At 37.0% G+C, this 16,914-nt stretch overlaps 1 protein-coding gene across 8 annotated transcripts in view; it reads left to right on the top strand.

Annotated features, from left to right (window-relative positions):
* ANO4 (anoctamin 4) overlaps nt 1-16,914 on the top strand; it is a 437,454-nt gene that overhangs the window by 204,089 nt on the left and 216,451 nt on the right. For 6 of the 8 annotated variants that reach the window (XM_021092697.1, XM_021092698.1, XM_013998028.2 and 3 more), the window contains one exon: nt 14,569-14,673. The exons of the other annotated variants lie outside the window; for them this stretch is intronic. In XM_021092697.1, coding sequence (XP_020948356.1) covers nt 14,569-14,673 — 105 coding nt within the window. The remainder of the gene's footprint in view (nt 1-14,568; nt 14,674-16,914) is intronic. 8 annotated transcript variants of the gene reach the window in all.

Here is a 16,914-nt window from a genome sequence, read left to right as displayed (position 1 = left end):
TTAAAAAAAGTCTAATTTCATTACTACCTCTTTGAAAATACAGTGCCCAGAGTCATATGGAATATTCTGTTTGTGTTTGACCCAGCCAAAGAAGACTCAGCCTTTGACATCCTATACTGACATTAATGTAATGAACATTAAAAGAAATGTTAAAGTATTGGAGTTCCCGTTGTGGCTCAGTGGTTAACGAATCCGACTAGGAACCATGAGGTTGCGGGTTCGATCCCTGGCCTTGCTCAGTGGCTTAAGGATCTGGCGTTGCCGTGAGCTGTGGTGTAGGTGGCAGACGCGGCTCGGATCCCGCGTTGCTGTGGCTCTGGTGTAGCCTGGTGGCTGCAGCTCCGATTCGACCCCTAGCTTAGGAACCTCCATATGCTACTTGAGAGCAGCCTAATAAATGGCAAGAAGACAAAGGAAAAAAAAAAAGAAATGTTAAGGTATTTCCTAATGGTGTAATAGCATCATAAGTTACTTCTCTCACCTTAAAAACGTATCACTTCATTTATCTGTCATAATTTTATCATGGGTTCTTGAACCCTACTTGCATTGGCTATTGGTTGAAAATATAAATAAAACCAATTCTTTAGCATAGAATTGTAATTAAAAATCACATTAAACCAATTACAAAGAGAAATTTTTTTTGAAAAAATGTATATTTAAAACTCATTAAGATAGGTGTGACTTCAATTCCAACCTTTTATTTTTAGCATACTTTTGCTAATGCATCATAGTTCTCTGGGGAAGATTTTAGAAGAGCTCTCAAACTGAGTTTCTTTCTTGTAGTGAGTCATAGATCTCAGAAGCAGCATGTGCATTTTAGTCATAGGGAGGCCTATAAAGTCATCCATCTACTTTTTACAAAATTAATAATCTTGATTCCCAAAGCTCTTTCTAAGAGCCCCCTCAGACTGGTTGTAAAAAATGAAGAGAAAGAACAAGAAAGTCTTTTAGATCTCCTTGCCAGCAGCCCTGAACAACATTTCTGAGTGCCTATATGTACTAATAAATATTTATGTGGAAGGTACCTTATTGGGGTTGGAATGGTGTGGAGCTCAATTACACATGGACCTTAGGGAGCTCACAGTCATGTCCTAAGAGAACATCAGTCAGGGTTCTCTGGTTATAAACAACCGAAATCTATTTAATTCAAGCAAAGAAGGAGTTTAACTCTGAAGAATAAGAGCAGAAAGCCTGAAGAAACTGGCCCGGGAAAAGGAATACAAACCAAGAAAAGAACTATTTGACTATTTGGAATCATTGAACCCTTACCTTTTTCTCTTAGCTTTGCATCATTTGGCTTAAGTTTTTGTATACCTGGAAGAGATCCTATTAGATACATGCCTTTCCTTTGGTTGGGTAGAGAGTGATGAAAGAGAGGAGAGGACAGAAGACCCCTTCCTTGAAATTTTATAGTAAGAGGACAGGACCCCCTGATTTCTTCTCCCACCCAGGCTGCACGCAGTAAGGGAACAGAGGAAATAAAGGTGATGTTAGGAAAGGGATATGTATATGGAAGAATGTCCAGTGCAGGGGCCTGTACTTAACCTGCTATAATAGATGTCATTATATTAAGGGCTGGAACAGAGATATAAATAAAATTATGGAAACCTTCTTACTAGGGAAAAGATACAAGAAGGTTTCCAAGGGCATATGGTCTACAAACTAGATTTTGAAGGTCAACTAAGACATCAGCAGAGGAGGATGGGGGGGATGACCATGCAGATATAGAAATAGCATAATAATAGGGCGTTACACTAGCGATCAGTGCAAGCTTTGCTGTTAGATGTTTTAAACCCACATGTTACTTAAGAGCTATGCAGTGTTGGTCAAATTTAATTTAATTTGACCAGCTTGATTTCTCTGAGTCTGTTTCCTCATCAGAAAAATGAGAATATTAAGACCCATCTCATGGTGTTAATGTTGCCAGATGAAATATAGGACTCACAGTTAAATTTCAGATAAACAACAAATACCTTTTGGTATAAGTATGTCCCAAATATTGCACAGGGCATACTTATGATAAAAAATTATTAGTTGTTTATTTTAAATTCAAATTACCTGGGCAACTTGTACTTTCGTGTGTTATATCTGACAACCCACAGTATTATGGCAAATTCACTCATGTAAAATGCTCAGTATGATCCTTGACGTCGTGAGGTGCCAGTCGCAAATAATCATTTTTGTGATCACTATCATCATAAAATTCAGAAGCCTGAAAGTACACATGTCCCAGAATAATGATTTCTTACTCAGTCCTTGAACCATAGAGTGGTGTCCCAGTTAACTTGCACCAATTAAGGTGGTTTCTCATTATGCTGCCCTGACGCAGGAGCTGTTCACCTTCATCTTGTATGGTATGGTTTCACTTTCCTTCTGATTGTTTCAGGAGTTTATCTTGTGTATCTATTTCACTTGACCTTATCTTTTAGCCACTCATAATTAATGAATATTATTTCCCTTTATAGGCCAATAATAAAAGTATTAAATGGCACCAGGCTTGGAACTGTAATTTAAGGGTCAAGAGCAGAGTACACTGATGTATTGATTGCAAATTTTTGAGTATGGGAAATTGTAAAGTTTAGTGGGTATAGGTCAAATCATCCCACTTTAATGTTTATGCTATATAAAATAGAATTTTTGTGAAATCAAAAATAGTTCTTCTGTTGCTTTCCCTTTATCTGATAGGCCTATCATGTAGTCCTAGAGAAATGCCATTCATCATAAAATTTGTCCTTTATTTCTTTTAGAGTTTGTAAAATGATGTTTTGCTGATATGTTTCATTATTTATCCAAGTAATTTCTAACACCATTCTTTTATCTCCTTTTTAAAAACCTAAGCAGGGGAGTTCCCGTCGTGGCGCAGTGGTTAACGAATCCGACTAGGAACCATGAGGTTGCGGGTTCGGTCCCTGCCCTTGCTCAGTGGGTTAACGATCCGGCGTTGCCGTGAGCTGTGGTGTAGGTTGCAGATGCGGCTCGGATCCCGCGTTGCTATGGCTCTGGTGTAGGCCGGTGGCTACAGCTCCGATTCAACCCCTAGCCTGGGAACCTCCATATGCCACGGGAGCGGCCCAAGAAATAGCAACAACAACAACAAAAAAGACAAAAGACAAAAAAAAAAAAAAAAAAAAAAAAAACCTAAGCAGCCCTTTCTCCATTTATACATAATTTTATTGCTGGGACAAGTTGATTTCCCAGGAGAGAAACTTCAGCGACAATTCCAGTGAGCTAGAATGACTGTTGTGTAGTCTGTATACAGGGTATTAAATATTTGACAATAGTTATTTTTGCTGTACAGCAGAAATTGGCACAACTTTGTAAATCACCTCTAATTAAAAAAAAAAGAAAAATAATGTTTGACAATAATAAAATTACAGCTACCATTAAGTACCTTACCATATTCCCAACCTCAAAAAATGTTAAGCTATTTGCATTCATTGCTTCATGTAATTCCCACAATATTCTCATTCTGTTATCTTTATTTTATGGTTGAGACAACTAAGGCTCAGAGAAGGTTTAAGTAACTTGCCCCGAAACATGGAGCCATTAAGTGGCAGAGGCAGTATTCCAACTCCAATGGTTTGATTCTCTCATCAGCTTCATCGAACAATTTGGAAATGATATTTCTAGCAAGTGCATATAACAAAGCTTTGGAAAATTTAAATCAAAACCCCTGCAATAGTTCCAACCTTAGCATAAGAAGACTAAACTGAAAAGGGAGACCAGTAGAATTCCATTGCAAACATACACAATTGCCTTCACAGGTTATTATTTCTTTCTATATTAGTGATGCTCCACCTTGTAGCTTTTATGTTCTACTCTGCATTAGACCTTTGTTTTTACATCTTCCCATTTTCTAGTTCCAATATTATGAAACCCCTTTCCTGTTTCCCTGAGTTTTAAGGATCACTTTCTGGCCCTCGAGTCAAGGTCAGGTCTCAAGTTAGGGAACAGAATCAATTCAGCAAGTGCCTTTCATATTTTGTTTAACATCAACAGCAGAGGTTGTGAGGCGAGGAAAAGAAGATAAGTGATTAAGGAGAGATTTTTACAAAAGAAAGACAGCTAAGAAAGAATTTTCTCTTGTCTGACTTTTCTCTAGTTCTGACAAGATGAGAGTCAAGATTCAACTCATTCTTTAGGGAAACAGTGAAGAAAGAAGTAAACATATGGCTGATCTTGACAACAGTGATAATCATGATACTACCACCTTACATTAGGTGATGCTCCATCGTCTCCAAAGGGCTTCCACAAATATTTCTCCCACATCACATCAAATTCTTTCAGCAGTTTTTGAAATGGAATTAGCTATATTTTACTGTGGCTCAGAAAATGAAATTGTTTGACCCGAAGTACAAAATTAGTCATTGATAGACCCTAGCTAAAACCCATGTCTTTATTTTTTTATGAGTGATTTCCCCCCAACTGAACTATTTTTTTTGAGGATGAAAATAGTTGAGTGTGAAATTTTAGTGTTTTCTCATCACCTTATCTGGAAACAGACATTTTATTGAGAGTTGTGCCTAAAACATCTTTACTGAACCTGAGGAGTCTGGCTCCTCTTGAATAGATCTGAAGCTTGGATGAAAGTACGTATTTGTTTCCCTATTTGTGAACTGAATTTTTGGTATGGCTGGAAGATGAGATCTTCCAAATGGCTTTGAAAAGAAAACATGTGGGAGAAAAACTATAAGATCTGCTTTGGACCTCTTTTATTTCTCATTGCATTGAAGGCGACTGTGGTGTCCTTCTAAACTGTGGTTTAGAAATAACACTAATCATCCTTTATTTGAATCTCTTCCTCTTTAAATGTTTTTTTTTTTCAATGTGTGATGTGAGTTTAGTAAATAGAGGGGTGCTTAGGAAAATAAGCTATTTTGAGCCTTGGCAAATGTGGGCATTGGGATCTGTGCTCCCTGCTATCACTTGCTGAGTAACAAAATTGTTTTCTAAAAATACATGCCAAATTCTTCCCTTAGACATTTTCATTTTTTTCCCTTTGCTTAGGGACATATGCACATATTTTAACCTATTTGATGCCTTCAGAGAGACTTTTCTGAACAATATTTGCACAACTCTTTGAACATACAGAGTAAATGAAGAAAAGTTACAGAAAAAGCATATGCAAAGAAAACTATTTAATGGAATTTAAAACTGCATCTTCTGCCTAAGGCTATTTCAAATAAATTTTTTTTGGTTGCACCCACAGCATGTGGAAGTTCCTGGGCCAGGGATTGAACTCACATCACAGCAGTGACCCAAGCCATAGCAGTGACAACCCTGAACCCTTAACCTGCTGTACCACAAGAGAACTCCCTCAAATAATTTTATATTTAAGAAGCTGGAGAATTTTTATCAGACATGGTGTTGAATTTTGTTAAAAGCATTTTCTGCATCTATTAAGATGATCATGTGGTTTTTATTTTTCAATTTGTTGATGTGGTATATCACATTGATAGGTTTATAGATATTGAAGAATCTTTGTATCCCTGGGATAAATCCTACTTGATCATGGTTTATGATCCTTTAAATATATATTTGGATTCAATTTTCTAGTATTTTATTGAGGGTTTTTGCATCTATGTTCATCAGCTATATTGCCTGTAATTTTCTTTTTTTGTAGTATCTTTGGTTTTGGTATCAGGGTGATGGTGGCCTAATAGAATGAGCTTGGGAGGGTTCCTTCTTCCACTAATTTTTGAAAGAGTTTCCGAAGAAAATGTGTGAATTCTTCTCTGAATGTTTGATAGAATTCACCTGTGTAGCCATTAGGTCCTGGATTTTGTTTTTTGGAAGGTTTTTAATAGCATTTTCAATTTTGGTAGTTGTGATTGGTCTGTTCTAATTTTCAGTTTCTTCCTGGTTCTGTTCAGTCTTGGTAGATTGTACTTTTGTAAGAATCTGTCCATTTCTTCTAGGTTGTCCATTTTATTGTCATATAGTTGCTTATAGTAGTCTCTTACGATCCTTTGTATTTCTGTGGAGCCAGTTGTAATCTCTCCTTTTTCATTTCTAATTTTATTGATTTGAGCCCTCTCCCTTTTTTTCCTGATGAGTCTTGCTAAGGGTTTATCAATTTTGTGATCTTTTCAAAGAACCAGCTTTGGTTTTCTTTGTCTCTGTTTCATTTATTTCTGCTCTGATCTTATGATTTCTTCTTCTAAGTTTGGGCTTTGTTTGTTCTTCCTTCTCTAGATGTTTTAGGTGTAAGGTTAGGTAGTTTATTTGAGCTTTTTCTTCTTTCTTGAGTTAATACTGTATTGCTACAAACTTCCCTCTCAGAACTGCTTTTGCTGTGTCCCATAGGTTTTGGGTTGTTGTATCATCATTGTCATTTGTCTCTAAGTATCTTTAGTCAATGATCCATTGGTTATTCAGTAGCATATTATTTAGCTTCCAGGAGTTTGCGTTTTTTTTCTGTTTTGATGTTGCTGTTGTTGTTGTTGTTTTTTCTTGTGGTTGATTTCTGGTCTCATAGCATCATGGTCAGAGAAAATTCATGGGATAATTTTAACTTTTAAAAATTTACCAAGGCTTGATCAGTGGCCCAGGATGTGATCTATCTTGGAGAACATTCCATGTGCACTTGAGAAGAAATGTGTATTCTGCTGCTTTGGGATGGAATGTTCTCTAAATATCAGTTAAATATCTCTGGTCTAGGATGTCATTTAAGGCCTGTGTTTCCTTGTTGATCTGTCTGGATGACCCATTTCTGATAGAAAATTCTCCAGAGAGTGGGCATAGAGGGAACCTAACTCAACATAATAAAAGCCATATATGAAAAACCCACAGCTGGAGTTCCCATCATGGCTCAGCGGTAATGAACCCAACTACCATCCATGAGCATGTGGGCTCAACCCCTGATCTTGTTCAGTGGGTTAAGGATCTGATGTTGCCATAGCTGTAGTGTAGGTTGCAGACATGTATGGCTCAGATCCTGTGTTGCTGTGGCTGTGGCTGTGGCTGGCAGCTTCAGCTCCAATTCGACCCCTAGCCTGGGAACTTCCATATGGCATGGGTGTGTCCCTAAAAAGCCAAAAAAAAAAAAAAAAAAAAAAAAGAAAAAAAAAGAAAAGAAAAAAGAAAAATCCACAGCTAACACCATTCTCAATGGTAAAATTTGAAAACATTTCCACTAAGATCAGGAATAGTACAAGGATGACTGCTTTCATCACTATTATTCAACATAGTTTTGGAAGTCCTAGCCATGGCAATCAGAGAAGAAAAAGAAAGAAAAGAATCCAAATTGGAAAAGAAGAACTGAAACTATCACTGTTTGCAGATGACATGATACTATACCTGGAAAACCCTAAAGACAGCACCAGAAAACTGTTAGAATTCATCAATGAATTTGGCAAAGTTGCAGGATACAAAATTAATACACAGAAATTGATTGAATTTCTATTTCACAATGAACGATCAGAAAGAAAAACCAGAGAAACCATCCCATTTACTGTGGGTTGTCTTTTCATTTTGTTAAGGGTTTCCTTTGCTGTGCAAAAGATTTTGCGTTTAATTAGGTCCCACTGGTTTATCTGTGTCTGTACTGTCATTATTCTAGGAGGTGGATCAAATAAGATGTTGCTGTAATTTATGTCAAAGAGTGTTCTGCCTAGGCTTTCCTCTAGTTTTATAGCATCTGGCCTTATATTTAGGTCTTTAATCCATTTAGAGTTTATTTTTATGTGTGGTATTAGATAGTGTTCTAATAAAAGTCTCTTTTCCAACAATGCAACAGACAAGGGCCCAATCTCCAGAATATACAAACAACTCATACAACACAACAACAACAAAAGACCCTATTTTAAAACAGGCAGAAGGCCTAAATAGAAATTTCTCTAAAGAAGACATACAGATGGCCAACAGGGACATGAAGGGAATGGGATGGAAGGGCAGTTTGGGGCTTGGGGATGCAAACTGTTTTATTTGAAATGGATGAGCAATTTTTCCCTACTTTACATCACAGGGAACTGTGTGTGATTGGGTCACCCTGCTATACAACAGAACTTGAAGAAATATTGTAAATCAAGTATACTTTAAGTAAAAAATTTTTAAAAGATAAGCTGGGAGCGACTTAAGTAACTATTAACTCAAGATCATACAACTATAACTAGTGGCCTAATGTTACTAAGTTCTTAACCGTGATAGACAGACAGCTAATAGTAAGCTTATACTATTCTTACTTAACTCCCTGAGTTAGAAGTAGGAGGCTGATGCACAAGATGGATAGAGAGCCCTAGCTCTCATGAGGCTTGTTGTCTTTCAAGGCCATTCTCTTTCATACATTCAAGTCCTTCTATAAATGTATCATGCAAGTTAAGAGAGTAAATGACATTATAGTGATGCTGAAAGTATTGTGGTTTCTATTCTGTAACCCCTTCTAACCAGGAGTTTCTCTTTCCCTTCCTCTGCAAGTCTCTGTTGTCATAGCAACAGACCTCAGCATCTAGGAGATTGGAAGACCCCCATGAAGCCCTGCCTTCACTCCCGCACAAAAGCAGCTCTGATTTCCAGGCCCTCTTTGGAAGTCTTGGTGTAGGCATTCTTTGTAATTTAGGAGATCACTATCTTGGAAGTCCTGGGAAAGATGGAAGTAATTTTGTTGAAGGTCAGCCATTACCAGTTGAGTGGGGTTATTTCCATTTTCGACCTGAGAAATATCCGCCTACTATAATCAGGACCTAGTTTAGAATTGGGTCCTTACAACTACTCAGTATATTCTCACATCTTCTTTACTGATGGACATTTAGTTGGCTTCCACGTCTTAGCTATTGTAAATAGAGCTGCAGGGAACATTGGGGTGCATGTATCTTTTTGAATTAGGGTTTTCTCCAGATATATGCCAGGAGGCTCATGCCCACCCTCAGACCTCCTGTTGGCAGTGACCTATTTTTTGAGAGAGCTTAGAAGAAGCTCTTAGGGCAATCCTGCCCCTCTCCTTGCATGCCCCCCACCCCCTAGGTTTCTTCAACATACACTCTCAGTTGTCACAGTCCGGTCTCTGCATAGCCAACTCCAGTCCTCTCTCTGGGTCTGACTTATGAAACCTGAGCTTGAGATCCTAGCCCCCACCCACTCAGACAAGCATCTCAGGCTTGGGAGCAAGCACAGGGCGGTGATGCTGACTTTCTGTGCTGGTCACTCTCTGTTTTGGATTCTGCAAACCAGTTGCTGCACTCTCCTCCTAGGCTCCACCCTCCCCCCCAATCCAGGATGATCTCCCTGTGGGTGAAAGGACTTCCCAGGATGTGGGAACCTTTTGTCCTTCACAGCTCCCTCCCTGGGGTGCAGGCCCTATCCCATTTCCTTTCTCTCTCTCTCTTTTTCTTTCTCCTTTTGTCATGCCTAGTTTCATAGGGGTTTTCTTGCCCTTTCAGAAGTCTGAGGTCTTCTGCCCATGTTCAATAGATGTTTTATGTGAATTGTTCCATTTGTAGATGTATTTTTAATGTTTTTGCAGGAGGAGGTGAGCTCCACGTCCTGCTCCTCCACCATCTTGATCCCATCATCAAAAATGGAATTTTAAGTAATTTATTTAAAGCTACTAAACTAACATAGTAGAATAACTGGTAATAATGATTTGATGGGCGGGTGGGGGGACTAGAGGGAATGGCAGTAAATAAAGTTATTTATCTTTGTATCATAGCAGAAAATGAAATGATACAATTAATCAGTGGAGGGTAGGCAGTTAATCTGTGTTTAATTTATAGTCAGCACTCCCAATCTGAGTTTTCTCTGCATCTATGGATTCAACCAACCATGGACTGGTTATTACTATAGTATTTACTATTGAAAAATATTCCTGTTTAAGTGGACTTGGGCAGTTCAAAACTGAGTTGTTCAAGGGTCATCTGTATAAAACTGATCATGTGGGATACACACATGGAGGGATTCCAAAAAAGTAAAAAGAAACTCTTAAGTGGTTGGGCTTAGGGGCTAAGACTGACGTTGAAAAAGAGGTAGAGTTGGCCACTGCTGACTTTCATTTTAAGCTCGTTGGTACTTTAAGATTTCTTTATTATTTGACAAAATTTTAAAAAGATTTTATGTAGTTTCCATTGTGGTTCAGCAAATTAAGAACCTGACATAGTGTCCATGAGAATGCAGGTTCGATCCCTGGCCTCATTCAGTGGGTTAAGGATCTGGCGTAGGTCACAGATGCGGCTTGGCTCTGGTGTTGCTGTGGCTGTGTAGGCCTGCAGCTGTAGCTCCAATTTGACCCCTAGCCCAGGAACTTCCATATAAAAAAGGAAAAAAAAATTTACAAAGAACAGATATATGATCTAGAATACGTTTTCATAGTTGCCTATAGATAACTTATTAAGAAATGTTGAAATTGTGGACTTGAAAGGAAACCTGGGACATTTTCTTAGTCTGTATCCACTGTTGTTGCTAGTAATGTGAAATTTTGGCAAAAGAGCATTAAAGGAGCAACTGATAGGCTCAAGGCTTTGTCCTAGGTTCTGTAGGAGATGAAAAGATGGGTGCAGTTTGGAGCCAGGCCTGCATCATGTACAGTCTACCTGGAGCTGCTAGAGATAAGTAAGACATCTAGACAGAGAGGATTTAAAGACTCACATTTTTCTGTGTCTACTTCATATTGTTTTAGGTACATTACCTAGTTTTTGGTGGAGAACATGTACTATAAAAAAGATAAAATATAGATAGCGCTATTGGGTGCATTGGGTGGAAAATAGTGTTTACTTGTTAAGATCAAGTAATGCTTGAAGCAGAGCATTTAGGACTGGCCGTGGATGGATGGGCATTTTGGGGGTTTTTTTAATGCAAACTGTTGTATTTGGAATGGATGGGCAAGGGACCCTACTGTACAGCACAGGGAAATGTGTGTGATCGGGTCACTTTATTGTACAACAGAATTTGATAAAACATTGTAAATCAACTGTGCTTTAATAATAATAAACAAAAGTAGAAAGGGATTTCTATAGACAGATGGGATGGGAGAGGCAATGATATATTTGCTAATTGAGAAACTCACATTTGAATCCTTCTTTTGGGGGGCTGTTCCTTTTGTGTAAGTATTTAACTAAAATCCATGTGAGCAAGGTGCAGATCTAAAATGAATTTTTTAAAATGAATTTTTAAGGTGTTTGTTCTGGAGTTTCCATCATGGCTCAGCAGAAACAAATCTGACTAGCATCCACGAGGACACACGTTGGACCCCTGGCCTTGCTTAGTGTGTTAACGGTCTGGTGTTGCCTTGAGCTGTGGTGTAGGCTGCAAATGTGGCTTGGATCCTGCATTGCTATGACTGTGGTGTAGGCCAGCAGCTACAGCTCTGATTCCACCCCTAGCTTGGGAACCTCCATATGCTGCAGATGGGACCCTAAAAAGACCAAAAAAAAAAAAAGGTGTTCTGCTAAAGATGTTTTATTAAATGCAAGTGCAATTATCAAGGTTACTTTTTATTGAAACTACTTTCAACTTTACCCATACTACAGATCACAAGATTTGAACATAATCACTGCTATCAATCAAGTGTGAGGAAAGCTAGAGGCAAATTTGGAAAGCACATGAATTTTGTAGCTATTTTTGAATTTTAAAAATTACTCAGAACAACAAAAATAAAAATAAATTGGTAGAAGATCTAGACATTTCTCAAAAGAAGGCATATGGATGGCCAGTAGGCACATGAAAAGATGCTCAACATCACTAATTATCAGAGAAAGGCAAATCAAAACTGCAGTGAGGTACAACCTCATACTGGTCAGAATGGCCATCCTTAACAAGTCTGCAAATAGCAAATGCTGGAAGTGGTGTGGAGAAAAGAAAACCCTCCTGCACTGTTAGTGGGAATATATATTGGTACAACCACTATGGAAAACAGTATGGATGATCCCCAGAAAACTAAATATAAAAGTACCTTATGATCCAGCAATCTCAGTCCTGGGCATATACCCAGACAAAACAACAATTCAAAAAGATAACATGCACACCTATGTTCATAGCAGCTCCATCACAATAGCCAAGACAAGGAAACAACCTGACTGTCCATAGACAGATGAAAGGGTAAAGAAGTGTTTTATAATATACAATGGAATACTACTCAGCTATAGAAAAGCTTTGTGTCGTGACTCAAAGTCAGAGACATCCATGACTATAGTAAATAGTCTGATTCTTAACTTTTTAGAAACCACACCAACTCTGCAGGGATAACAAGAAATAACCGAATATCAGAGTCCAAAGCAGACACACAACTTTTTTCGTATATTGAAGTTATTCGGGTCTTTTTCACTTGGGCTGTATGTGCTAAAAGTGAAGATTATCACCTTGAAGGATTCACTTGTAAGTTTTTTTGCACAGTGCTCACTCTTCGTTTAGAGGAGTTTACAAAAGTCCTTCTTTTACAGAGTATCCTACTTTGTCATCTTAGACTTTAGTGGATGACTTGTTGCCAGACCCTTATTATACATTGTGAAAGTGTATTTTCTATTTCTAGTGTAGAGGAAGAAAACTGCCTTATATTTTAGGGATTCTAAATAGGATTTTAATGTTTACTAAGAAGAGAATGTTGGGAGTTCCTGTTGTGGCTCAGTGGTTAATGAATCTGACTAGGAACCGTGAGGTTGCGAGTTCGATTCCTGGCCTCGGATCTGGCGTTGCTGTGAGCTGTGGTGTAGGCCGCAGACTCGACTCAGTTCTGGCATTGCTGTGGCTCTGGCATAGGCCAGTGGCTAGAGCTCCTATTGGACCCCTAGCCTGGGAACCTCCATATACCCTGGGTGTGGCCGTAAAAAGCACAAAAAATAAAAATAAAATAAAATGAAGCATACCCATTATTTCACAGCTGAGAGAACTTCTATACTCATTGGAGTATTTTCTTCCTTCCTCTCTTTTCTAGTCATGTAAAAGGGTATGGTTTATATACTTATCTGCATCCTTGTATCTATTTTCTTCACTTTTCCATATTCCATCTTCAAAGACAGTCTTTGATGACCTGAATGCCTCCTTTATGTTGCTTCTTTTGTGATATCTTATGTTCCTATACTGTCCTCTAACAAAAAAGTTATTAAAATTGTAGAATTTTAGTTATTAAAATGGTATTTAGTGGTCATGGCTACTTCTACATGAATTTATGAACTCCTCTTGGCAAACAACAAGTAAATAAATTGGGCTTCTATTTATTAGTCTGTTTAAGAAATCATTTGATTTTTAGGTTAGGTAATAACTTTTGTCCTGGTCTGAAATCCCAGAGTATTGGTAAATCCACTTTTATTATTTCTAACATTCTATATTTATGTCTGCTTGGATATGAATGGTATTAAAGACTAGTTAAGAGCATGCATTGGTACAGTGTCTTCATAACTTAGTAGCTTTTTTTGGATAAATTACTTCTTATCACTGCACTTTCTTTTCAAAGTTAAAGACTAAATGAGATAATAAAGTATATAGCATGGAGCCTGGCTAATAGGTAGTATTGAATTTTTTTTTTTAATGTAGATGTCATTGTGAGGTCTTTGGTTATTGAATATGACAAAGATAACTAGCCTTAATAGAAGTTGAAAAACATACCTATCATTCAAGTTAGTTGGCCACGGGGAGGGGGGCGGGGGAGGCAGGCAAATAACATATTTTTAATTCTGGGCTAGCAGGAAGTCATCTTCGTTCTGTTCTATTGAAAAGCGTAGATAACTTCAGACTTCTCAATGAGGCAACTGCATGCATACGTGGAAAAACTGACTGCTGTGTTTGCAGTGCTTGACAGTCATATAAATGCATGCTGGTTCCAAGTAATTGACATATGGATTCCTTTTCATTCCTCAATAACAGGTTAGTTTCTAGAGAAATGCCGGTGTTGCTTTCATAAATTATTACGGCTGGTAATCAAACTGGAGATGTTCTAACTCATTATGTGAGAAACATTTAGAGGCTTGTTATGATTCATGATAAAGCTAGATACCTTGGTTTCTTTGACCTTCCTAAATGTTCTATAGTTGTGTAGAACAGCATAAAAGAAACCCCTTTTTTTAACAACACACCTAAAATACATCAGGCAAACTCAATACAAGAGCCTTAATTACTTCATAGAATAAATTAAAGTATTCTGGTATAATTGAAAAATAAATGATATAGCAGGGAAGTCCAACTATGAGGGGGAAAAATTGATTTCTTTTTCTGTGATAGCAGGAATATTAAATCCTTTCTCTTAGAGTAAATTATTAGAATTTTAAGGAAGATGGTTTCATAAAGTGTGTTGAGCATCACTTTTCAGTTACGTTAAGAATAATTTTAAATGTCCTTGGATGGAGGTTCACATGTTATTCTGCACCTAGGAAATCATCCATAAATGCTATGAAGTATATGGTATTTTAATAAAATAATTGCTTTATTTTTGCCTTGGAAATACAATTAAACTTTTTTGGTCCCATAAGGAGCCAATGGCTGGTAATGTGCCTCATTTTTTAAAAGTCATTTTGTCCAAGAGGAAGGATCATGGGCAAACCAGCTGGCTGTTTCATTTTAAATTTTGACATTGCTTCTCCTTGGGACCCTGATGCTGGGCTCTCTGATAACCAGTGCAAACTCCATGAATATCTTTCATTTCTCTAGAAGGAGGTGTGGATTTGCAAGGCTACCAGCTGGATATGCAAATACTACCTGACGGCCCAAAGAGTGATGTGGACTTTTCAGAGATTCTTAATGCAATACAAGAAAGTAAGTTTCACTCACATTTTAAATTCACCAGAGAGAAACTATATTATAAAACTTGGGAGGGGCAGTAAAAACTTAGATGCCAAGCTTAAAAAAAAAAAAAAAAGATGTCTTAAAAGAGATGCTACGTAAAATAATTTTGAGACCAGGGAGATGGTTAGCAAAATGCTGGTGTAATTTGTGAAACTGAACCACATTGTTTTGGGGTCTTTGAAGAAGCCTGGTGGGAAAACACGGAGGATTATAAATGCTGTATATTTAGTATCCTTTAATATTTGATAAGTCCCTAGATATTATAATTTTTCAGATACCTTGATTAATCAAAATCAAAGAAAAACTTTGAATCAAAATCAAAGAAACCAGAGTAGTATTCCTTCACTCAGATATTAGTGGTAAGAAGTAAATAGTGACCCAGTAAGCCAAAATCAGGAATTGATTCTCCAAAAAGGATATCTGGAGTCACAGATACTGGGCTGTGACTGAGAAGTAAATTCCTCTTTTCCAAGCATTTTGATTAATCAAGGTTTACTCTTCTTACACTACTTTGTGTTTTATAGTTTTCACTGAGAACTTTATCATAATCAATACATTTGCTCAAATTACAGATTTAGCATTGAGGATGGGTGATACAACCCAACATCACACATTAAGTCATGGAGATTGTGTTTCACTGATGGAGTTCTAATTCTAAATAGTAATACTCTTCTTTTAATATTAAGCAGTATCGTGTAACATTGGATTTGAGCAGTTTAGCTCTGAAGAGCATCTGCGTAAAGAACTACTGCGATTTTTGCTACTTGTAGTTTTATAACATTGCATTTCTGCACAATGAAATATATTTCTAGATTATATATATATTTGTATTTCTATATTTTCTTATGAGCAATTTTAAGCATTTTTGTACTAGTTATCTCCTTTTGTCATTACACTACCCTCCTGACCTTATAATTCATATCTCTACTTTACAGCTTGGGTGGGGGGTTGGGGGCAAAACCTAAGTGCCATGTAATATCATAAATAATGGAGACCAGGGTAGAATGAAGGGTCTTCTATGCTTCCTTTAATTCCTTTATGAATGTGTTCAGTAAACACTGAGGTGAAGGATCCCAACATTGAAGATGAGACTATTTCTGACAGAAATATTTAATGAAGGATATGAGAGAATCAACTATTTACTCTGGATGGGAATTCCCTTCATACCAGGTTACTGACAAACAGAGAAAAAAATTTCCCTAGGAGAATAAAAATCAAAATAGTAGACATTGGAGAGAAAATAACTTTTCATGGAAAGTTATAAAATTACATAATTACTTCATTTGATTCGAAAGATGATTATACCATGCTGAAAGGATATTTTTAAAACAGATGTTACAAGTTTGCTTCTGTGCAAGTGCAGGAGTTGAACTTAGATTTTTTAGGGCTGAATGAATTTCTACAATGAACTAGATGTTTATAAGACTGTTTTTATAGCAATTTTTGTTAGTGTATCTTAGTAAAAACAATTTGTATATAATGTTAATGTTTTATAGTTTAGAATGATGACCTCTTTATGAACAAGTAGAAGAGTATACATTCTATGGGACTTTAATATTGAAATTTCAAAATAGGAAAAAGGAACTATCAGTTCCCTTTAAAATGCAAATCAAGTTTTTCAATGGACTTAAGAATATGCTAGAATTTATTTTCTTGTGAAAAAACAAGTTTTATGCTAAATATGTCTGGGAACCTGCCCACACAGTCGGGGTCATCTCTGGTAAGACAGATTTGGGCCATTTATTTACCTTCAATCTCTAATGTGGTTCAATATGTGATTCAAATGTTTAACCAGTCCATTGAAATTTCATATTAAAAATTCATAGTTTGGTTCTTCAAGGGACTGGGCTTTAGCTTCTTGTTTATAGAAAGCTTTGAGAGACCAACATATAAAAAATGTAAAAAATACAGTATTTGAACATTAGTAAAATTCCTTCTCTCCTACAAATATTTTTATTAAGATTAGCAGAATGATGGAAAGATTTCACTGTTTTGTAGAATTTTGTGGATATATCTATGTATGAACTTCTAGATTGGATAGAAGTAAGTGTGTGTGTGTGTGTGTGTGTGTGTTACAAATATTTCTTGAGTGTCTTACCACCATTCTGGCACGTGATCTCCCATACCCATTATGGTCTATTTTAAAGGTGAAAAAACTGATTATATCTTCCCAAGCTATATGATTAATATGTGATAGAGTCACTAGAGTCA

The sequence above is a fragment of the Sus scrofa genome, chromosome 5 (genome assembly GCF_000003025.6).
Source record: "Sus scrofa isolate TJ Tabasco breed Duroc chromosome 5, Sscrofa11.1, whole genome shotgun sequence".
Lineage (NCBI taxonomy): Eukaryota > Metazoa > Chordata > Mammalia > Artiodactyla > Suidae > Sus > Sus scrofa.
The sequence above is the reverse complement of the archived record's forward strand: the minus strand, read 5'-3'. Positions and strand labels throughout refer to the sequence as shown.